At 48.1% G+C, this 23,723-nt stretch overlaps 1 protein-coding gene across 4 annotated transcripts; it reads right to left on the bottom strand.

The window, feature by feature from the left end:
* Nucleotides 1-3,745: 3,745 nt before the first annotated feature.
* On the bottom strand, nt 3,746-22,028 carry mfsd13al (major facilitator superfamily domain containing 13a-like). Of its 4 annotated transcripts, XM_059978974.1 has the most exons (8): nt 21,902-22,028; nt 15,424-15,675; nt 12,257-12,985; nt 10,018-10,172; nt 8,149-8,232; nt 7,356-7,499; nt 5,327-5,375; nt 3,863-4,001 (listed from the first exon to the last, which is right to left on the bottom strand). In XM_059978974.1, exons 1-8 carry the CDS (start codon nt 22,007-22,009, stop codon nt 3,999-4,001), a joined length of 1,524 nt encoding a protein of 507 aa, XP_059834957.1. In that variant the 5' UTR covers nt 22,010-22,028; the 3' UTR covers nt 3,863-3,998. The 4 variants fall into 4 exon arrangements, with proteins under 4 accessions (XP_059834956.1, XP_059834959.1, XP_059834957.1 ...); XM_059978973.1 differs by lacking the exon at nt 5,327-5,375 and having other exon boundaries at nt 3,746-4,001; XM_059978976.1 differs by lacking the exon at nt 5,327-5,375 and having other exon boundaries at nt 3,746-4,001; nt 15,424-15,671; nt 21,902-22,006.
* Nucleotides 22,029-23,723: the final 1,695 nt, after the last annotated feature.

Genomic DNA, 23,723 nt, shown 5'->3' with positions numbered 1-23,723 from the left:
TGAACTCCGCAGGCCAGGCGGCAGCTGTGTTTTGGGCCGAAACATCGACTGTCCACTCTTTTCCAAAGATGCTGTTGTGTGTGTTGTCCATGTAGCCCACTCCCCCTCTCCGCACATCAGGTGAGCCCAGAGGAACGGCAGAGACCGAGACAGTTCGACACCAGCAATGTTACGGGAGTTGCCAGTAGCGCTGAACTCTTCTCCCATTCCCCACTCATACCTTCCCCCCCCCCCGTGTTCCCCCTTCCCTCTCTCCTCTTAACTTCCTTTCTCCAGCGCCTTAACCTTTTCAATCCACCTGACTCTTTCCCCTCCCCTCCTTTTTATGTTGCCATCTTCCCCTTTCCTTCAATCGGGAAGGAGGGTCTTGGCCCCAAACCTTGACTTTGGTGCCTGAGGTTTTGTGCATTTCCAGCACCTGCAGAATCTCCTGTTGTTGGTAGAGGCCATCACTGGGTTAACTCCCCTCCCCACACCACCCTGGCTACAGCAACCTTAAGGAACCGTGTGTCTTACACAGATTCACATTCATTTTCCCTCACTCACAGGAACAAACAGAATTCATGAAAACCCTTCCCTGTCAGAGTAGTATAGGGACACCTGCCTGGGCCATTAATGAACCTTTGAACAAAGGCAGGGTGCCTGAAAAACAGGCTACAAGCTGTGTATTTTTTTTCTCATTTTCCCGTCCTGAGGAAGGGTCTTGACCCAAAATGTCGACTGTGCTCTTCTCCATAGATGCTGCCTGGTCTGCTGAGTTCCTCCAGCGTTTTGTGTGTGTTGCTTGGATTTCCCCAAGGTGAGTGAAGTTGTCCGTGTCAATTCAGCAGCCTGCTGGTTGTAGGGTAACAACTGTTCCTGAACCTGGTGGCCTGTTGGGAGCCAAGACTCTACACCTTCTGCCCAATGGTAGTTGTGGGAAGAGAGGGAGACACTTCAAATGCAGACAGGCAGGGCGGGCAAGGAGTATTAGACCTGCTGTTATCCCAATGTCTACAGTCTCTGTGCGTACAATTTCAATTGGCTTTTTATTTACAGGTTTCTGTCTACAGATTAGCTTTATCCATCACAAGTACATAGAAACGTACAGTGAAATCATCATTTGCGTCAATAACCAACAGTCTGAGGACGTGCTGGGGGCAGCCCGCAAGTGTGGCCACACTGCCAGTGCCAATGTAGTAGTGTGTACTGCGGTCACTCGAGTACGATGTTCTCTTCAGCAGGGGCTGTCTAGTGATGCTGTACAGACACCAGCACGGCACCCTAGCCCTAACCCTACCTCTGAGTGTGGCAGGAAACCCAAGTGGTCATGGGGAGAATGAAGTTTTAGCAAATAAAGTCATCCAGATACCAATAATGTAACCTAAAAATCTTTTATTTTTAAAGACACGGGTGTGCTTAATCCCAGACATTCTGTCTGAAATACCGGAGAAGGCATTATTCCAGAGTTGGGTGTCTGCCCCAAAGGCACCAACCAAAAGCACTGTCATCGGGATGGCGAACACTTGCTGTGCGGAGGCTGGCGTATCCTTGCTGTGCAGAGGCTGGCGTATCTGATGGTGGCAGGAAACCTGTTCGGGAGTTTTGTTGTCAGATGGAAAACCCACTGCACTGGGGCAGTTCGGAAGCCCAGCTCCAGTGGTGCAGGTAGTCATCACAAACTGGGCTTCTCCTCAGTGACATCTCCTGTGCCTCGTTGGGCCATTCGCTCTCCATGAACCGACTCCCTGGCCGTTTGGTCTCATCCGCCCAGTCCGCTGGATCTGACTCACACCAGTGTACGAGGCCCGCTGGCTCCCCCCACCTGCCCGGGCTGTGGCCACTGTCGCAAGCAAACGGTTGCTCAGAGTCACAGGCAAGAGCTGAGTGTGGAACCAAAGTTGAGTGAGCTGCCCCAGGATGGTCACAACCAGCCCCTTCACCAAAGGTGCTACCCCTCCCTGGACCTCTCATACATGGAAAAGTTACTGATCTTTCTAAATTAAGGTTGCTGCAGAAAGGATTTCATTGTGAGAAACTTCATAAAAGTTATGTCCCTATGTTGGAAGGTTAAAACTTTTATAACATTGAAGATACCCAATTTCAATATTTGTTGTGGATGTTGTATTAGGACCCGCAGTCCGTTTAGTTCAGTTTAGAGCTAGATCGCATCCTGGAGCTCAGAATGGAAGTCTACAAATGAAATTAAAAGCAGACCTGACCCAAAGAAAAGCAACCCATTCGGATCCATAGATTGTCAGGAGGGCAGGTGCTCCCCCCAGAACTGACAATTCGTAAGACAGGGGAGCAGAATTAGGCCATTCAACCCATCGAGTCTGCTCTGCCATTCAGTAATGGCTGATTTATTATCCCTCTCAACCCCATTCTCCTGCCTTCTCCCTGTACCCTTTGACATCCTGACTGATCAAGAATTTATCAATCTTCACTTTAAATATACCCAATCACTTGGCCCACACAGCCCTCTGTGGCAATGAATTCCCCAGATTCACCTCTCTCCAGCTAAAGAAATTCCTTCTTGGATGTCCCTTGATTCTGAGGTTTTGCCCTCTGTCCTAGACCCCCCCCCCCCCAATTATAGAAAACACCCCTCCATGTCCACTCTGTCTAGGCCTTTCAATATTCGGTAGGTTTCAATGAGATCCCCCTCATTCTAATAAACTCCAGTGAGCACAGGCCCAGATCCAGGAAACTCTTCTCATATGTTAACCCTTTCATTCCTGGGATCATTCTTGTGAAACTCATCCGGTCCCTCAAAAACTCAAACAGTCTGTTTCCACTACTGCCCTGGTAGCCCTTTTCACACACACATTTCTACCCTGGTGAACACATTCTGCCTCCCTCCATCAGACACCACCCCCCCCCCCCCCCATCAGTCTCTGACACTCCAGAGAGTACATCCACCCTCTCATTCCCCGTACATTTCTAGAAGAGTCTTGGTATCTTCCCTCCCTTTTATTCCCTTAGGAATCCAGCTCCACAACTTACTGAGGCAGAAAATTCGCCAGACTCACCACCCTCCGCAAAGTAGTTCCTACGCACTTCAGTTACAAATGACCAGCCTCCTGCTTTGTAACTCTATCTGCTCAATCAAGATCCATCCATCTGCCGTCTTAGGGTTTTACCTGGCCTCCATGGCATGAGTACCAGCTCTTAAGTAAGGTCAGGGACAGGTTGAGGAGCTTGGGGCAGTGGGATGAAGGTTACTGGGCCCTGCAGCCCTGGTCTTTAGACTCGTTGGGAAGGGTTGGGCCCATGGGGTAGCTGTGGATAGCATGACGACATGTTGTTCAGCTTGTGGCTTGTGCAGGAGCAGACCCCACACCTCACAGTTCCGTTCCCTTCTACTGGACTGCACTCTTTCGGAGCTGGTCAGAATGGATGGAAGGGAAATGAACTTCCCGTACACAGAGTCCTCCCCAGGGAAAAGCAGCCCGCATTGAATCTACGCATCTCCAACCCCCACCATTCTTCATTGATCGGCCTAGTCAGAATCAACATCTCCCAAACCTGCTCTAAAGGACAAGGCAGCAGAGCCCCAGTCACCTCCTGACTTTACTCCACCCCAACTGGGCCATTTATCACTCCTCCATCATTACCACTGGGTCCCATCCCCGGACCTTCCCACCAAACATGTGAAGTGATTTCAAACCATCAAAGGCGATGGTTCACAAAGGTAACAGGTGGCATTAATGAGATCCCCAACAGTGATGCCCAAGTCTGAAGAACGAGCAAAGAGACAACCAGATTAAAATTAACACCACCTCATCTGTTCTAGCACAACTACAATTACGGTCCCCAACGGCAAAGCTCAGTCCAGAGATGCAAGATCTTCCTTCCTCATATTAAGCGTTGCCAGCCTTTAGGATTCGATGTACTTTGAAATGTCGGTGTGGCTGTTCCGGATGGAAAAGGGGGTCCACGCCAGGATCTGCAGAAACGCAATGCACATGGGAACCAGGCAGATGAGCCAAAACATGGCTCCATGAAGGTCCTTCAAATCACTGCAGGGAAAAAACAGGACAGAAGTGGCTTCTCATCGTTAAACACAGAACACTACAGGCCCTTCGGCCATGATACCCTTTCACCTACTCCACGATCAATCTAAACCTTCCCTCCCACATTGCCCTCCATCTTTCTATCATCCTTGTGCCTATCCAAGAGTTTCTTAAATACCCCTGATGTATGTGTCTTTACCACCATCTCTGCAGTGTTTTCCACGCAGCCACTACTCTCTGTGGAAAATATCTATCTCTGACATCCCCCCCCCCATACTTTCCTCCAATCACTTGTAAATTATGCCCATCATATTGGCTATTTCTGCCCTGGGAAAAGGTTTCTGGCTATGCCTCTTATCATTTTATCCACCTCTGTTAAGTCACTTCTCATCCTCCTTCGCTCCAAAGAGGAAAGCTCTAGCTCACTCAACCTATCCTCATAAGACACGTTCTCTAATCCAGGCAGCATCCTAGTAAACCTCCTCTTCACCCTCTCTAAAGCTTCCACATCGTTCCTGTAATGAGGCAACCAGAACTGAACACAACACCACAAGTGTGGTCTGATCCTTAACTTCTGGTTATATAGCAATTCTGACAGAGTAACATATTCCAGGGAGCAAAGTACCAGAAGACTGTTAAGAAAGAGGTAAATTTGATTCCTCTTTGGTATAACGTGCAACCCAAAATGGAAGTCTGTATGACAAAATGGAGCCAGTTGGAAAGTGGTGATAATGCATATGGACACACATCCTTGAGATTAGATATTGGTGAAGAGTGTTTAAACGGCCCAAGCCCGGCTGCGGAAGGAGGAGGGTTGGGCGTGGGGCTAGCAACCCCTTCCTGTAAAAACCCAGAGCCACTGAAACTCCAACAGAAGCTCATCCTGGGAGAGCAAGGATCTTCACCCAGAGGAGAAATGAAGTCGTGTGGTGGGAGCCGCTGAACCAATCAGCCTTTTGTCATCCAGGAGACAGAGGACGGTAGGGTGTAAGTGATGGGCTTAAGTAGGAAGAATGTTTATCTCCTTACAGGCCCACAGTTTCTACGCTAAAGGCAACGAGAGATAAAAAGCTACAGACTGGTACCATTAGGCGTGGGAAAGTTTTAGAAGAGAGGGTATAAAAAAAGGGTAAAGGGTAATCTCTTTGCTTGAGGGGGGAACATTCTCTTATTCTGGTTCGTGATTAAGAGCTGGAGATAAAGACAAGGAGAGCTAGATGTGGTTAGGGGTTGAGGAGGGGTAGAAGATCTATCATAATCTTCCCACCATCAAGGACATCTTCAAAAGGTGATACGGCGAGAAGGTGGCAGCCGACATGAAAGGGACTCACCGTCTGGACATGCCCCTTCTCATTGCTACCATCAAGGAGGTACAGGAGCCTGAAAAAGCACAACGTTTCAGTAACAGCTTCTTCCCTCCACCAACAGATTCCTGAATGGACAATGAATCAGTGAACACTACCTCACTGTTTTTGCACTACTTATTTAATTTTTATATATGTATATTTTATGACACAAAACAACAAATTTTATGACATACATCAATAATAATAAACATGATTCTGAATCTCTGCAAATAAAATCAAGCCCATTCTAACAACTTCCTACAGAAGCGAGGAAGTTCAACTTCCACCGCGAGTGTCCTGTCTGGCAGCATCATCGTGGGGTATGGAAGCGCCAAGGCATCGCATCACAAGACCTACAGATGACAGTAAAAGCTGCTGAGAGGATCACCTGTACAGGTGTAGCACAACCTCCCTGCTCTTAAATTCAATCCCTCCAGCAATGAAGGCCAGTATTCCTGATAGCCTGCTGCACCTGCAAACCAACCTTTAGCGATTTTTGTACAAGCACTCCCAGTCCTTCTGAAAAGCAGCAAGCTGCAATGTTTTTATCATCCATTTTTCCTTCCAAAGTGGATGACCTCACATTTACCAACATCGTACTCTACTGCCAGTCCCTTGCCCACTCACCTTACCTATCTATATCTCTCTGCAGACTCTCCGTACCCTATGCACAATTTACTTTTCCACTCAATTTAGTGTCATCAGCAAACTTAGATACACAAAACTCGGTCCCCTCTTCCAGATCGTCAGTGTAAAAAGTGAACAGTCGCAGGCCCAGCACCGACCCCTGTGGCACACCGTTCACCAATCGCCAAGCAGAGAAACAACCAACTGTATACGTCCATATCTTAAAGACAAGTCTTTTATGTGGCACCTTAATCGAACATCTGCTGGAAATTTACCAGGAACATTGTTTACGAAGGGCCCAAAGCATTGTTGAGAGTTCTTACCACAATCTCTTTGACCCACTGTCATCAGGAAGGAGGTACAAGAGCACCAGGTCTAGGATCACCAAACTGGGCATCAGTTCTTCCCCTCGGGCTGTGAGACTAATGAATACCCTGCCACCACCGAGGTCTCGTCACTGGGACAGTGAGCTGTTTACTGTTCACTACATGTTCTTTGAATCACATTTTATTAATTTATTTATAATAATAAGTTTTTTTTGCGTGACTTTTTTTTTGCTTGCTATTTTGTTTTGCACCTTGACCCCAGAGGAAAGCTGTTTCACTTGGCTGTGTTCGTGTGTGGTTGAATGTTAATTAAACTGGAATTGATTGATTTAATATTCTGTTTGATGTGCTGTGTGAGATTTGTGCATTTTGGTCCAGAGAAACGTTGTTTCATTTGGTTGTTTATATTACCGTCAGATGACAATAAACATTCATTTTTCAAGTCTCTGAAAAATTTAGAAAAAATCATTCTCAATTTTTTAAAGTTCTGTGAATGGAGGTCTGATAACCCGAAACGTTAACTGTTCCTTCTCCGCACATGCTGATAGTTTCTGTTCAGTGTTTGCGGAAGGAGAACAGCAGCAGGGTAGTACTTTACTGATGCTACTTGCTGGGGAACTTTACAGTGCGGGAACGACGAGCCGGTCCCACTGAGATGCACACTCAAAAGCCCCACAAAGAGAGAGCCACCTTCTGCACATAGGAGGATCAATCATTCCGTCACCCGCACGGGCACCCAGAGATTCTCACAACCGATCTGATACAGTTCAGTTTACAGTATTCTCTGGTTTTGGTAATAATAGTCGATCCATATTGTATCGATTCTGAGAACTACCAAGTGCACTTGTGGCTGATTGTGCAGTAACTCGATCGGGTCTGCTACTCGCAGGAAACGCTCTCTTTTGCTGCGAGGTTTCGAGTGAGTACATTTTGGTCTCGGTGGGCCTGGTTCGTCGCTCCGGTGCTCTAAATTACACAGTGTGTCTCATTACTAACATAACTCATAAACACATTTAATCCCGCTGCTCCGTGCAGTATTGGCAAACGGTTCTGGCTTTTACCTTTGGTCTGATCGCGTAAACTCATCCTTCAGCTTCTCGTAGTCAAACTGGTTAAGTAGAGCCACAACCAGCATTGGGGCTAGAGACTGAGATGGCTTCGTAAACAGGGCATTGGTCCCAAACACCATGGACGACAGGGGGAAGCTGAAAGAGGGGGAACTCTTAAACTGCACAAAGTGTATTTACACAGAAACAAGCCAAGTCCCACTGATCTGCACCCAGACCAAAACCCCCCACACCACTCCCATAAAAATACTTATCCAAACCTCCCTTAAACAAACCCACATCCACCACTTCCTCCGACAGCTCTTTCCACACTCACACCACCCTCCAAGTGAAGTTCTCCTTCTTGTTCCCCTTAAAATTTCACCTTTGACATTTAACCTATGGCCTCTCGTTCTAGTCTCACCCAACTATCAAGTTTCCCGATTCTTCTATGTGGAATTTGTGGAAAATGGAGTTTAATAGGTTAATTGATTAGCCAGGGTGTTAAAGGTTATGAGGAGAAGGCAGAAGAATAGGATTGAGAGGGATAATAAATCAGCCATGATGAAATGACAGAGCAGTCTTGATGGGCTGAATGGCCTTATTCTGCTCCTATGTCTTATGGGCTGACTGTTTCTCCCAAGTCCCAACAAGATGTGGTGAAGTCTGAAATCCCAGCTCTCCAGGACATTACAGCGTGACAACGGAGTCACTGGCGTTACTCAGAAACATCGGTGTACACCCCCGTCAGCGAAGCACTGGACACTCGCGAACGTCTGCAAAGCCAGTGAGCCGAGACTAGCCTCACCTGCGCTTGTGCTTCTGAAGGTCGGCATCGATAAGGTCAGCCAGAGGCAAGTTAAAGAGACTGAACATTGCTGATACCATCACCCTGGCAGAGACATGTGGAGATGGAGATCTGATTAGAATTTTCACATCGAGAGAAAACATTCAGGACTGTTTAGCATCATTTCCAAAACACAAGTGTAAAGAAGAATTAAATCATCATTACTCTGGGTCGGATGCAGCACCAAAAAACGTTAATTAAAAAAAAAACAATAAATACAAATGTGGAAGATAGCTGATATACAACGACTGGTTGTATGTTCATAACCTGATAAAGTAGAGGTGCTGGGGGTAGAGTAAACAGCCAGAGTAAATATGACGGCACAGACTAGATGGGCCAAAGGGCCTGATTCTGCACTCTAATAGGCAGACTCTCAGAGGATGCAGATGACAAATATCAGTTCTCCGAGCAATGTGGCTCCTAAAAGACGAGAAGCCCTGTACTCAGACCCCAAATGACATTGATAATCCCTTCAGCCCAGTACAGAACACCCCACTCCAGCCATAACTGGATGGAAATTCTTTCAGGAGAATTGTTTCTTCCGTAGAAGCAGGTATGCTCAGGGGAGAGGACACTGACGTAACCAGAGATCATCAACATGGTCACGTCGGGGCAGCAAGGAAGATTTTCATTCATCTCTGGCTATCTAGTTATCCATCTATTTAGCAAAGGGGACACTTCCAGCTGCAATGGACCACCAGCAGCACCCAATTCAACACTAGCCAGTTACAATGACCAATTAACCTACTGACCAGTACTTCTTTAGACTGCGGGAGGAAACCAGAACACTCGGAGGAAACCCCTGCATTGCACAGGGAGAAACCAAACAGAGGACTAACTCTGAACTCTGATACTCAGCTGTAATACTGTCGTGCTAACCGCCAAGCTACCCTGGTGTATCTGTACTAGCCACAGGTGAGGTGCTAGAAAGATGGAAGATGTCTTATGTTGAGCTTGGAGGAATAGGAATAAGCCAGGGAGCTACAGGCTGGTATGGGTTACTGTGATGGTGGGAAAGGGATTAGGACAGACATGATTTGGAAAATGCAATAAAAGATCAGGGATAGTCAGCATGGCTGTGTGCACAGAAAATCATGGGGATTCTACAGAGGACCCTCGTCAGAGGGTGGAACAAGCTGCCAACGGCAGATGCAAAGTTTGGCTAACTACATGGATGGGAGGGGTATGGTCCAGGCTATGATGTAGATCGATGGGACTAAACAGAATGATGGTTCAGCACAGAATAGTTAGGCCAAAAGGCTCATACTGCAGTACTCGATGACTCTATAAATCTGATCGAGTCTTTTTGACAAGATGACCACGAGGACTGATGAGGGCAGGCATGAAGACATCGTCCAGACTCTGTATGGACCTTAGCAAGGTCCCCTATCACGGTCTGGTCTGGAAGGCTGGGCGGTGTCATGGCGGGCAGCGTGACACCATTACAACTCGGGGCATTCCAGAGTTCATTCTGACACTCTATGAAGAGTCACTGTACGTCCTCTCTGTGGGATGTGTGGGTTTCCCCGGGTCTCCAGTCTCCTCCCACAGTCTAAATAAACCAGGTAGGTTAAACAACAATTGCGAATTGTCCCATGATTAAGTGAGGGTTAAATTGGGGATGTTGATGCTGGGGCAGCATGGCTTGAAGGGCCAAAAGAGCCTATTCTGTGGATGGAGGGAGGGTGGGAAAGAGAGAGAGAGAGAGGGGGAAGAGAATAAATGAATGAACGAGAATTAATGAATAAATACTCAGGATCCAGGCTGACATTTGTACTGCCCTGCTGTGACAGAACGTGGCAAAAGGAGATCATGAGGCTTGTCACTTACATGTTTCCCACAAGGAAGACTGACAACAGATAGTGATGACTTGGGCCCAGAAGCAGCATGATACCAGCACTCAGCAGCTCCAGGTAGAAGGTAGTGAGGATGATTTTGTAGTAACCAACCCTCTTCAGCAGTGACTGGCTACTGAGAATCAGGAGCTGAGGAGAGAAAAGAGATGATATTTGATGCTGGGCACCAGTCAGAAACCCCTCAAGTCCTAGCTTTTGAAAGATATATTGCCAGATGGTGCACAAGCTCGAGGATTCAAAATCTGTTGCAACACAAACCACTGTACGTACCCAGCAGGTCAGTGAGGGAAATGGACAGTCAGCATTTCGGCTGGAGACCGTTCTCTCGGACTGCATTATCAATCCATTTACAAAAGTAGTTTCCTGTCTGCACTTCTCGCTGCCTCAATAAACCAGCAGGCACAATCAAAGACCAGGGGCATTCTCTCTACCCCCCTTTCCATCGAGCTGAAGATACAAAATCCTGAAAGCACGTACCACCAGGCTCAAGGGCAGCTTCTACCCCCACTGTTGTCAGACTACTAAATGGTTTTCTCGTACAGTAAGATGGACTCCTGACCTCACAATCTACTTTATAATATCGTATCATTTACCTGTGCTGCACTTTCTCGGTAACTGTGACACTTTATTCTGCAGTGCTCTTGTTTTACCTTGTTCTACCCCAATGAACTGTGTAATCATCTGATTATTAATGATAGCCATAGAACACCACAGCACAGAAACAGGCCCTTCAGCCCATCTAGTCCGTGCTGAGCTGTTACTCAACCTGAATCCGAGCCACAACCCTCCCATCCAAGTACCTATCTAAACTTCACTTAAATGTTGAAATGGAAATCACATTCACCGCTGGCAGGCACTTGCAGCTCATTCCACTCTCACCACCCTTTGTGTGAAGAAATTCCCCCTCATGTTCCCCTTAAACATCTCACCTTTCACCCTTAACCCATGACCTCTACTTCCAGTCTCACTCAACCTCGGTGGAAAAAGCATCACACACATGCACAAAATGCGGGAGGAACTCAGCAGGCCAGACAGCATCTATTGAGAAAAAGTACAGTCGACGTTTTGGGCTAAGACCCTTTGGCAGGACTGGAGATAAAAAAGATGAGTAGATTTAAAAGGTGGGGGGAGGGGAGAGAGAAACACAGTGGATAAAGCCTGCTTGCTTTTACCCCATCTATACCCCTCATAAATTTTGTATACCTCTATCAAAAGGAACACCTGATTTGTGTGAACAGTATGTGAGTCGAGCTTTTCACTCTATCTCAGTACGTGACAATAATAAACCAATTCCAATGTGCACCTTAATCATACACTGTCTTGTCATAGACAACCTCCACATTGAAATAAAAATTCTTGCTACCTGCTCTCTCTATCTCCCACGTCACAATGACCAAATTCTCTCGATGTGTACTGACAGGCTGCATCACAGCCGGGAGCAGTCACACCAGCGTCCCTGAATGGTAAACCCTACAAAGAGTAGAGTGGGTACGGCCTCGTCGGTCATAGGCATAGACCTCACAACCACTGAGCACATCTTCATGAAACACTGTCGCAGGAAAGCAGCCTCCATCACACAGGTCATGCTCTCTTCTCACTGCTGCCATCAGGAAGAAGGTACAGGAGCCTCAGGACTCACACCACCAGGTTCAGGAACAGTTATTACCCCTCAGCTATCAGGCTCTTGAACCAGAGGGGATAACTTCACTCGCCCCATCACTGAACTGTTCCCACAAAACCTATGAACTCACTTTCAAGGACTCTTCATCTCACGTTCTCAATATTTAATGTTTGTTTGTTTATTTATTTATTATTTCTTTTTTATCTGTAGCTTGCTGCTGTCTGCACCCTGGTTGAACGTCCAAGTTATGCAGCCTTTCACTGATTCTGTTATAGTTACTAGTCCACAGATTTGCTGAGTATGGTCAAAGGAAAATGAATCGCAGGCTTGTATATGGCGGCATAAATGTACTCTTATAATAACTTTACTTTGAGCTTTGATAAATCAACTCCAATTCTCACCTCGCTCTCTTGTCATTGACAGCTCCACCATGGATAAAGATGCTTGTTCTCTACCATTTCTATCTCGATGTCTAAGCTATCTTAGGTATACTTATTGTGGGGCTTTTGTGTTGCATTAAATCTGGAGGAACAATTATTTGTGTAGTGGAAAGGACATCAAACAAACAGTTGGCAGCATTAGGGTGGGTTACCTGCGGACAGATAAATCCAGCTCCGTACATGATGCTCTTTGCAAAGCCCGAGAGCACTTGCTGAGGGATGAGGTGGTCGGCGAAGATCAGCATGAAGTTGTTCATGAAGGCCAGGTGGAAGACCTGGAAGAAGTTCATGATAATGAAGAACAGGAAATCCTTCTCCGTGATGATCTGCTTGGTCAGGTGGAAGACGGAGGTCCAGGAGAGGTCATCCACATTGTCCGCTCTGCACTTTCCCAATCTTTCGCCTTGCTCGTACTGGCTGACGCTGTGCTGGCCGGTATAGTACATGCAAGCGAAGGCCAGCCCCGCGATGCACAGCATGAAGAGCTGGAAGTTAAAGATGTTCTCCATGTTGCTGGAGACAAGGCCGCAGAACAGGACACCGGAGGAGCCAACCAGCGAAGCCACTTGGTTGTATTTGATGAGCATCAAACGGCTCTCGTGCTTGGTCGAGATCTCGGCAAAGAGCGCGCACTGCGCCAGCAGGACAAAGGTCAGCATCCCATCAAAGGCGCACAGGGCGATGACCAGGTGGACCCCGCAGAGCCAGTCGCCCTCTGAGTAGTCCCGCCAGGGGAACCAGGGCAGCAGGAAGGCAATGGCGTAGAACGGAGCACCGAACAGGATGGAGAGCCTACGCTGGGTGCAGCACCGGAGACTGGAGTTGTCCTGCAAGTAGCCAAACAGGGGGTCGTTGAAGGCATTCCACACCATGAAGACCACCTGAAGGGAAAAGCACAATACATTCACCAAAATGAGTCATACAGGCCCTTCGGCCCAACCAATCCATACTGACCACATTGGTCAATTTGAAATTGATTAATAATGTAGATTATCATTAATCATTATTATGTTGATCAATATATTAATATGATCAATAATCCCAATTTCCTGCTTTCTGCCCACATCCCTCTCAGTCCTGCCCCTATGTGTACTGGTACCCCCCCCCCTTTACAAAGGTAGAGTGTTCCTATGAAACCTTTCTTAAGCTGAAATGGCGTAAAGCGAAGAACTGTTAATTTATATGGGAAAAATGTTTGTAAAAGCGAAAATCCTCTTTGTAATGTGAAAGCAGGTTACTAATGTCAGGCTTTTGTAAAAGCGAAGTGGCGTAAAGCGAACATTCGTAAAGTGGGGGACGCCTACCTAACCATGTGATTCTCAACTGTACCTGCATCCAGCCACTGTCTCCAGTTGGCAAGACGTCCCATACACTCACCACCCTCTGCGTGATACAGACGCCCCCTCATCTCCGTTTCAAATCTTTCCCCTCTCATTCTAACTCTATGCCCCTAGTTTTGGATTCCCCTACCCTGGAGAAAAGATCGTTACTATCCACATTAAACATTTCTCAGGTCACCTCCTCATTCTCCTTCTTTCCAAGAAATGAACGCCTGGGCTATCCAAACTCTCCCTGTAACTTGGGCCCTTGGATCCCAGCAGCTCCCTTGTTGGGTTGTCACCACCTGCGGAAAGATTTCCTGATAAGAAATTTGGATTTAAGAAGGCCATTTTCGGAAGAAAGGAGAAAGTGGTGGAAACACATCTCAAAGAGCTAACACAGGCACAGTAGCTGAATGGAGACTATGTTCTAAGATTCTTCATAGAACCGTAGAACACTACAGCACAGAAACAGGTCCATTGGCCCACCTAGTCCACCCCAAACCCGTCTGCTCCCTCCATACCCCTCCCATCCATGTACTATCCAAATTCTTAAGTGCCGAAATCAATCCCACATCCACCACTTCTGCTCTGAAGTGAAGACGTCCCCTTAAACATTTCCCCTTTCACCCTTAACCCATGACCTCTAGCTCTAGTAATCAATGGGACTCATCAGCAAATTTGAAGGCCCTTTACATTCCCTTTAAAAACAAACACCTGCTGTTATGAGGCTCCTGAATGGACCTCTTGTATGCTGTCCTGTAGATTTCCAAACCTACCCGAGGGTAGTAACCCTTGCACTTTATGTCTCCCCGCCCTTTCTCTATAACGCCTTATTCTGTGTTCTGTTATGTATAATGTATCGCCCCCAAAGGAAATTACAGTCACAGTAGCATTCCAAGAGCACAGATACACAAATATTAGAAGAGAAGTAAGAAGGATAAAAAATAAGTTACCTTATAAAAATAAGATTTACGGGATTTCCAAGTCAAAGATGGCAGGATTTACAAGATTTCCAGGTTCACACTGATAAGATGGTAGTAATATTATACAGTATGAGGTGCACATTCACAAACTCGAAGAAAGGATTTTTCTGGATGAAGGTAAAGCAAAGCACTTCGCTGTACCTTGGAACATATACCAATGATAAACCTCTCTACGCAGCAACAAAGCAAAACCCCCACCCGTCGCTGACATTCTCTCGTCCCATAAGACAAGGGAACAGAATCAGGCCATTAGACCCATCGAGCCTGCTCCACCATTTCATCATGGCCGATCCATTTTCCTCTCTGGGTCTCCTGCCTTCTCCCCGTATCTCATCACGTCCTGACCATCAATCCCTGCCTTGACTACTCCCAATGACTTGCTGGGCTGTCTGGCTCACTGGGGCAGAAGGGTGTGGTCCGGCTGAATCTCGATATAAACAAACATGACATTCCAACATCCTGTCATCTCCTTTATAGGGAATTTGGGAGTCATGTTAAAATCACAGATTAACAAGGCACAAGTATTCAATGCTATCTTTCGATCTCTTCCCGTCTCAACCTCCCTCCCCCGGGAGCCACATTCTGAGCTAGGGATGGGCTACAACAGTGGGAGAACACACTGGGTTCCACTCCTCTAGCTAATAAAGTGGCCACTGAGCGCACGTGGTATGAAATGTGTTGTTTTGTGGAGCAGTACAACGAAAATCAGTACAAATTCCAAACACAAGTAGTGAAAAAGATTGTGAGGTAACTCACACAAAATGCTGGAGAAACTCAGCAGGTCAGGCAGCATCTATGGAGAGGAATAAAGGGGTGGTGCTTGTGAATGATTCAGACATCTGACGGCAGAGATGAACCAACTGTTCCTGAATTGTTGACTGTGAAGACTGTGTCTTCAGGCTCTCATCTCTCCTCTCAGTCCTGATGCAGGGTTTTGGCCCCAAACATCCCCCCAGCAGATGCTCCCTGACCCGCTGAGTTCTTCCAGCAGACTGTTTAATGGTTCAAACTCACCTGTGCTTGCTGAAAGTCCCTTTCAGATATTCTGTACCGATTTAAAAAGAGGTTCACGTAGTAGAAGCTATAGAGGTTGTTCATTAGTGCAGCCCCCAGTGTTGTGAAGGAGTAGGCGAGCGCATTTTGATGAATCCCCAGCAAGCTCAACTTCATCTTCATTAACGAAGGACGTCCCAGCTGGAGGTGAAAATATTTCCTGCCCTTATATCCACATCCACCACGTGAACGGCAACAAAATCCTAAATCTACCTTGGGGGAGAGAAGAAGGAGAGTTTCAAATGATCCTCAAAAATAAAACCCATCTTCAAACATACTGAACAACTCCCAAACTAGAAAACCCCACAACACTCTATCGAGCTCCTTCGCTCCATCCACAACCGTGAGGGTTTCCCTGTGCCCAACCCATTCTGACATGTTGGTTCACGGCCTCCTCTACGAAAAGGAATGAGGTTTTCCTTCCCAGAACATCGAAGATGTCCTCCTCCTTCGAAGAACAGTGTTTCCCTTCCTCACCTGTTCGTGCTGCCCTCAGCTGCATCTCCCCCATTGTCTGGGCATCTGCTGCCACCCCATCTTTCCATTACCATGTAGGGATAAAGTTCCTCATCTCCTTACCTACCACCCCATGAGCTTCTGTGTCTAGCACATCACTCTCCACGACTTCCGCCATCTTCAACGGGATCCTGCTGCCAAACATATCGGTCCCTCACCTGCTTTCTGCAGTGATTGCGCTCTCCACTAATCTCCCTCCAAGTGGGACGAGTGTTACATCTGCCTATTCAACTCCTCCCTCACCTCCATTCAGGGCCTTCCAGGTGAGGCATTTACTGTGTCTAGTGCTCCTACCTTAGCCTCCTCTACCTTAGTGAGACCTGGCGTAGACTGGGGAACCATTTTGTCGAGCACCTCCACTCCATCTGCCACAACAGACAGGATTCCCCGGTTAATTCCGACACGCCAGTCCACAGCCTCCTCTACTGCCATGACGGATAGACGAGGGAGGTAGTGAGGGAGGAGGTGGAGGGGCAGGATAACTGCCAGCAGGGAGATCAGTCAGGAGGGATGATACCCCAGTTGGAGATGGTGGAAGTTACAGTGAACTATGTGCTGGACGTGGAGGCTGGTGGGGTGCCAGGTGAGGACAAGAGGAATCCTCTCCCACACCTGGTGGGTGGCAGGAGGATGAGGTGAGGGCAAACGTGCGTGAAATTTACAAGCAGAAATACCCTTGAAAGTGCTACACTTCCTCCCTCGCTACCATCCAGGTCCCCAAACAGTCCTTCCAGGTGAGGTGACACTCCACTTGTGAGTCTGTTGGGGTCATGTGCTGTATCTGGTGCTCCCGGAGTGTGAGACGCAACATGGATTGGGAGACTGCTTCGCGGAGACCCTACACTCTGTCTGCCAAAAAAAGGAGAATCTCCCAGTGGCCATCCATTTTAATTCCACTTCCCATTCCGATATATCAATCCATGGCCTCCTCTACCGTCGTGATGAGGCCACACCCAGGTTGGAGGAACAACATGGACCCTCCCGCATGAAGGCACGAACATCGATTTCTTGAACTTCTGGTAACGTGCTCCCCCCCTCACCATTCCCTTCTCTCAATTTGTCACCTCCCCCTTTTCCTTCTCACTTCCATGGCCTCTGTCCTCTCCTACCAGGTTCCCCCTTCTCCAGCCCTGTATCTCTTTCACCAATCAGCTTCCCAGCTCTTTACTCACCCCGTACCCCCCATTTCACCCCTCGCCTGGTGTTTCTTCACCCCCTCCCCCCTCTGACTCCCCACCTTCGTCCTCCACTCCTGCTGACGGTTTCCACCCGGAACCCCGAATGTTTAATCTTTCCCATAGATGCTGCCAGGCCTGCTCAGTCCTCCAGCATTTTCTCTGTGCTTGGAGTTCCAGTGCCTGCGGATTTTCTCGTCTGTAGATCTGGACTTGTAATTAAAACCAGGATGAAGGCGCATACAACTCCTGTCCCAGCTCTCTGCATTGCCTTCCTGTGCCTTTTTAGAATTGATTCTCCTACCTGTTTTTAAAGCTCTCGGGACCAGAGCACATCACAGAACGTTTTTTGTTTTACAATCCTGCACGAGCTCTCAGGTCTTCTGCCGGTCTCTTCAATTTAAACAATCTGCCTCAAAAAAGATCTGGCAGGTCAGCTATTCTGCACTCCGCCCCTAAACTGTGGAATTCAATACCTAAAACTATAAGGGATGCAGATTCAGTTGACACTTTTAAACATCAGCTCTAAACCTGTTTATTTAAGCTTGCTGCTAACTAACAATTTTTTATCTTCACCGTAGCAGTGAGAGGTTGAAAATGTCGTTGAAAACTTCGGCCAGTTGGTTGGCACAGGTTTCCAGGCACTCGATCGGGGCCATAAACGTGATGGCACTTACAGACTGCCCTCACCTCAGTCCTCGCAGGCCTGACCTGACACATTTCACTGCATATATGAAGATACAGAAATAAAGCTACAAGCCTATCTTTAAAAGCTGAGGATATTATGCCTCTATCAAATCACCTCTCATCCTCCTTCACTCCGAAGAGAAATGCCCTCACTCACTTTTCCTTCTAAGACAAGCAGCATCCTGGTAAATATCCACTGCACCCTCTCTAAAGCTTCCTCATCCTCCCTAAAACAAGTGACCAGACCTAAACACAATACTCCATGTGGTCTAACCAGAGTTTTATTGAGCTGCAACATTACCTCATGGCTCTTGAACTCAATCCCTGACTAGTCAAGACAAGCACTCCAGTCATCTTATTAACCACCCTATCAAGATGTGTGGCAATTTTGAGGGATCTATGGGTGACACCTCTGTTCCTCCACATTGCTGAGAATCCCGTCATTAACCCTGTCCTCCGCCTTCACATTCCACCTTCCAAAGTGAATCACTTCACACTTTCCCGGATTAAACTCCATCTTCCATTTCTCAGCCCTATTCTGCATCCTGTCAATGTCTAATTGTAGCCTACGACAACCTCTATTCACAATTCCACTTCCATGTCATCTACAAACTTACTAACAACTCTTCCACTTCCTCATTTATAAAAATCACAAAGATCAGAGGTCCCAGAACAAATTCCCATGGAACACTCACTGGCAGAATGTGTCCCATCTGCAACCACCATCTGCCAATTCTGAATCCACACCGGGCACTCTTACCTGGATCCTCCACCTCCCGTCTTTCTGAATGAGCCTATCATGGGGAACCTCAACAAACCCCTTACTGAAATCCATATCCACCTCATCCACTGCTCTACATTCTCAAAGAATTCATCGTGGCTCATGAGGCATAACCTGCCCCTCACAGAGCCGTGTGTTACGGTGTAATTAGTGGGTGTGTGTCTGTTGCAGTGTAACTGGAGTACGTGTGTGTTACAGTGTAAATGGCGTATGTGTATTACGGCGTAACTGGTGCACATGTGTAATGGTGTAATTGGTGCACGTGTTAGAATGTAACAGGCATGTTTGTTACGCTGTAATGAGTGTATGTGTGTGTTATGGAGTAACTGGTGTACATGTTTTACGGTGTAACTGGCTCGTGCGTGTGTGTGTTACGGTGTAACTGGCTCGTGCGTGTGTGTGTTACGGTGTAACTGGCTCATGCGTGTGAGGGACAGGAGTCAACAGTATGGAAGAGCACTTAATGGGGGGTGGGGAATCTCGGCAGCATCAGCGGGGAACAGATGGACTTACGGGAATGCACACGAGGAATATGGAGATTGCTCGGGGAGCACTTGCTGGGTGGTTTGCCCCCATTGAGGCAAGGTCGTGTGATGGAACTGTGTTCGACAGGAGATGTGGAGCATCTCGTCAAGAGGAAGAAAGAAGGTTCAGGAAGCAAGGATCAGACTGGGCTCTTGAGAGACAAGGCAGCAAGAAGGAATGGAATTCGGAGAGCAAGAAGGGACATGAACGGGCCTTGGCGAGTAAAATTGAAAAAACTCCAGATGTGTGAAGAACAGGAGAATGACTAAGAGTGAAAGTAGGAATGATCAGGAACAGACGAGGAAACATGCCTGATGTCAGAGGTCATTAATAAATACCTTGCCCCCAGCATTCCCTCTGTGGCATGCATACACATCTTTTCCAAGGGAATCTAAACTGCGCACAAGAGGTTGTTGCCCTCTACCTCGCTGGCATGTTGAGTATATTTCATGATGCATTTCCTTTTCCAGTTTCTGATGTGGATGTTGTTGGCAGCGTGGAGTTCGCCATGATTTGTCTGCAGATTTTAGATCTGGTTTACTATACGGTTTTTATTGAAGAAGTTGTTAATTCACCATGTCAAATTCCAAAGAGCAAAGGCTGTGAAGCGTGAAAGAACTGCTCGTTCATTTAAAACAGAATCGCTTCATGACCATTTCAAACACCTTTAATAACGTGAAAAGATTGATATTATTCCATGCTGTCGTATAGTCTATGAAAAATAAAACTCAATGATGTGTTTTGTTTTATGTCTTTTACACAATGAATAACAAACTGGACTGGGTAGTTTATCATCTTCAGAAATGCTTCAGGTTTACTTCCACAAACTCAGTGCAGACATTGTTGTCACTGGGCAAAAAAACTGCACAGCACAAGATTTTTTTGCACAAAGTGCGAGGGAATGTTGCTTGTATCACTGAAAGGGACCCTGATGTCGGTGAGGACAGTGTACAACAGGCTGATATGCTGGAACATGTCAATGGAACTTCTGAAATACATTAGGATGTACAAGTCACCAGGGTAGACCCAGGTTACTAAGGGAACGAGGGAAGTGATTACTGTGCCTTTGTCTATGACCTTAGCATCCCCACTGGCCACTGGAGTGGTACCAGGTGATTGAAGGGAGGCAAATACTATTCTTCTGTTCAGGAAGGAGAGTAGGGATAAACTTGGGAATTATACACCAGTGAGTCTTACTTCAGTGGGGGGCAAATTATTGGAGAGGATTCTTACACTGTAACACACCAGTTACACTGTCCCCCACCACACTGTAACACGTGCACTAGTTGCACTGTAATTCACACACCGCAGTTACATTGTAACAGACACCATCACCAGTTACGCTCCCCCACCACACTGTAACACGTGCGCACATGCAGGTTACACCATAACACACTCCGTGCCAGTTACACTGTAACATACACATCCCACCAGTTACATTGTTAACCCCCCTCCTGTTACACTGTGACACGCACACTGCTGCCAGTTGCACTGTACCCCCCCCCACCCGCACACACAGGTTACACTGTATCCCCCCACCGGGGCAGGTTACACTGTAACCCCCCCCCCCCACACACACACACCAGTTACTCTATACCCCTCCCCCGGGGCCGGTTATACTGTACCCCCCACCCACACACACACCAGTTACTCTATACCCCTCCCCCGGGGCCGGTTACACTGTACACCCCCACACACACATACAGTGTTTACCCTGTACCCCCCCACGCACACATACAGAGTTTACCCTGTACCCCCCCCACACACATTCAGAGTTTACCCTGTACCCCCCCCACACACATTCAGAGTTTACCCTGTAACTCCCCCACACATACAGAGTTTACCCTGTACCCCCCCCACACACATACAGAGTTTACCCTGTACCCCCCCACACATAGAGTTTACCCTGTACCCCCCCCACACATACAGAGTTTACCCTGTACCTCCCCCACACATACAGAGTTTACCCTGTACCCCCCCCACACATACAGAGTTTACCCTGTACCCCCCCCACACACACAGAGTTTACCCTGTACCCCCCACACACACATACAGAGTTTACCCTGTACCCCCCCCACACATTCAGAGTTTACCCTGTACCTCCCCACACATACAGAGTTTACCCTGTACCCCCCCACACATACAGAGTTTACCCTATACCCCCCCCACACAAATACAGAGTTTACCCTGTAACCCCCCCCCCCGGGGCCGGTTACCCTGTACCCCCCCACACATACAGAGTTTACCCTGTACCCCCCCACACAAATACAGAGTTTACCCTGTACCCCCCCACACATACAGAGTTTACCCTGTACCCCCCACGCACACATACAGAGTTTACCCTGTACCCCCCCCACACACATTCAGAGTTTACCCTGTACCCCCCCACACACATTCAGAGTTTACCCTGTACCTCCCCCACACATACAGAGTTTACCCTGTACCCCCCCCACACACATACAGAGTTTACCCTGTACCCCCCCCACACAAATACAGAGTTTACCCTGTAACCCCCCCGGGGCCGGTTACCCTGCACCCCCCCACACATACAGAGTTTACCCTGTACCCCACCACACATAGAGTTTACCCTGTACCCCCCCACACATACAGAGTTTACCCTGTACCTCCCCCACACATACAGAGTTTACCCTGTACCCCCCCACACACATACAGAGTTTACCCTGTACCCCCCCCCCACACACATTCAGAGTTTACCCTGTACCCCCCCGGGGCCGGTTACCCCGCCTCCACTGACCGGTTGCACCGTGTCTATGATCTCCAGCCCAGTGGCGCCTCCACCTCGGGTGTTAGTCGCTGGCCCCGCCCCCTTCCGCTTCGTAGCAGCTGTCGCCCGGGAGATCATCACGTGTCCCGATCTCGGAGCGCGGATTGGCGGAGGGAGATGGGCGGGGCCGGACGCGTCCGGGAGCTCGCGCCGCGCCCTCTCTGCGAACACTACCTACCCCCATCAAACCCCCCACAATCTCACCGTCTGCCCTCACTTCACTGTGAGTCACTCAGTCTCTCCTGTGTGTTATACTCTACCCCCATCAAACCCCTCACAATCTCACCGTCTGCCCGCACTTCACTGTGAGTCACTGAGAGTCTCTCCTGTGTGTTATACTCTACCCCTATCAAACCCCCCACAATCTCACCGTCTGCCCGCACTTCACTGTGAGTCACTCAGAGTCTCTCCTGTGTGTTATACTCTACCCCATCAAACCCCCCACAATCTCACCGTCTGCCCTCACTTCACTGTGAGTCACTCAGTCTCTCCTGTGTGTTATACTCTACCCCCATCAAACCCCTCACAATCTCACCGTCTGCCCGCACTTCACTGTGAGTCACTGAGAGTCTCTCCTGTGTGTTATACTCTACCCCTATCAAACCCCCCACAATCTCACCGTCTGCCCGCACTTCACTGAGAGTCTCTCCTGTGTGTTATACTCTACCCCCATCAAACCCCCCACAATCTCACCGTCTGCCCTCACTTCACTGTGAGTCACTCAGTCTCTCCTGTGTGTTATACTCTACCCCCATCAAACCCCTCACAATCTCACCGTCTGCCCTCACTTCACTGTGAGTCACTCAGAGTCTCTCCTGTGTGTTATACTCTACCCCTATCAAACCCCCCACAATCTCACCGTCTGCCCTCACTTCACTGTGAGTCACTCAGAGTCTCTCCTGTGTGTTATACTCTACCCCTATCAAACCCCCCACAATCTCACCGTCTGCCCTCACTTCACTGTGAGTCACTCAGAGTCTCTCCTGTGTGTTATACTCTACCCCATCAAACCCCTCACAATCTCACCGTCTGCCCGCACTTCACTGTGAGTCACTCAGTCTCTCCTGTGTGTTATACTCTACCCCCATCAAACCCCCCACAATCTCACCGTCTGCCCTCACTTCACTGTGAGTCACTCAGAGTCTCTCCTGTGTGTTATACTCTACCCCCATCAAACCCCCCACAATCTCACCGTCTGCCCTCACTTCACTGTGAGTCACTCAGTCTCTCCTGTGTGTTATACTCTACCCCCATCAAACCCCCCACAATCTCACCGTCTGCCCGCACTTCACTGTGAGTCACTCAGTCTCTCCTGTGTGTTATACTCTACCCCCATCAAACCCCTCACAATCTCACCGTCTGCCCTCACTTCACTGTGAGTCACTCAGAGTCTCTCCTGTGTTATACTCTACCCCCATCAAACCCCCCACAATCTCACCGTCTGCCCGCACTTCACTGTGAGTCACTCAGTCTCTCCTGTGTGTTATACTCTACCCCATCAAACCCCTCACAATCTCACCGTCTGCCCGCACTTCACTGTGAGTCACTCAGAGTCTCTCCTGTGTGTTATACTCTACCCCTATCAAACCCCCCACAATCTCACCGTCTGCCCTCACTTCACTGTGAGTCACTCAGTCTCTCCTGTGTGTTATACTCTACCCCCATCAAACCCCCCACAATCTCACCGTCTGCCCGCACTTCACTGTGAGTCACTCAGTCTCTCCTGTGTGTTATACTCTACCCCCATCAAACCCCCCACAATCTCACCGTCTGCCCTCACTTCACTGTGAGT

The sequence above is a fragment of the Hypanus sabinus genome, chromosome 9, assembly GCF_030144855.1.
Source record: "Hypanus sabinus isolate sHypSab1 chromosome 9, sHypSab1.hap1, whole genome shotgun sequence".
Taxonomy (NCBI): Eukaryota; Metazoa; Chordata; class Chondrichthyes; order Myliobatiformes; family Dasyatidae; genus Hypanus; species Hypanus sabinus.
The sequence above is the reverse complement of the archived record's forward strand: the minus strand, read 5'-3'. Positions and strand labels throughout refer to the sequence as shown.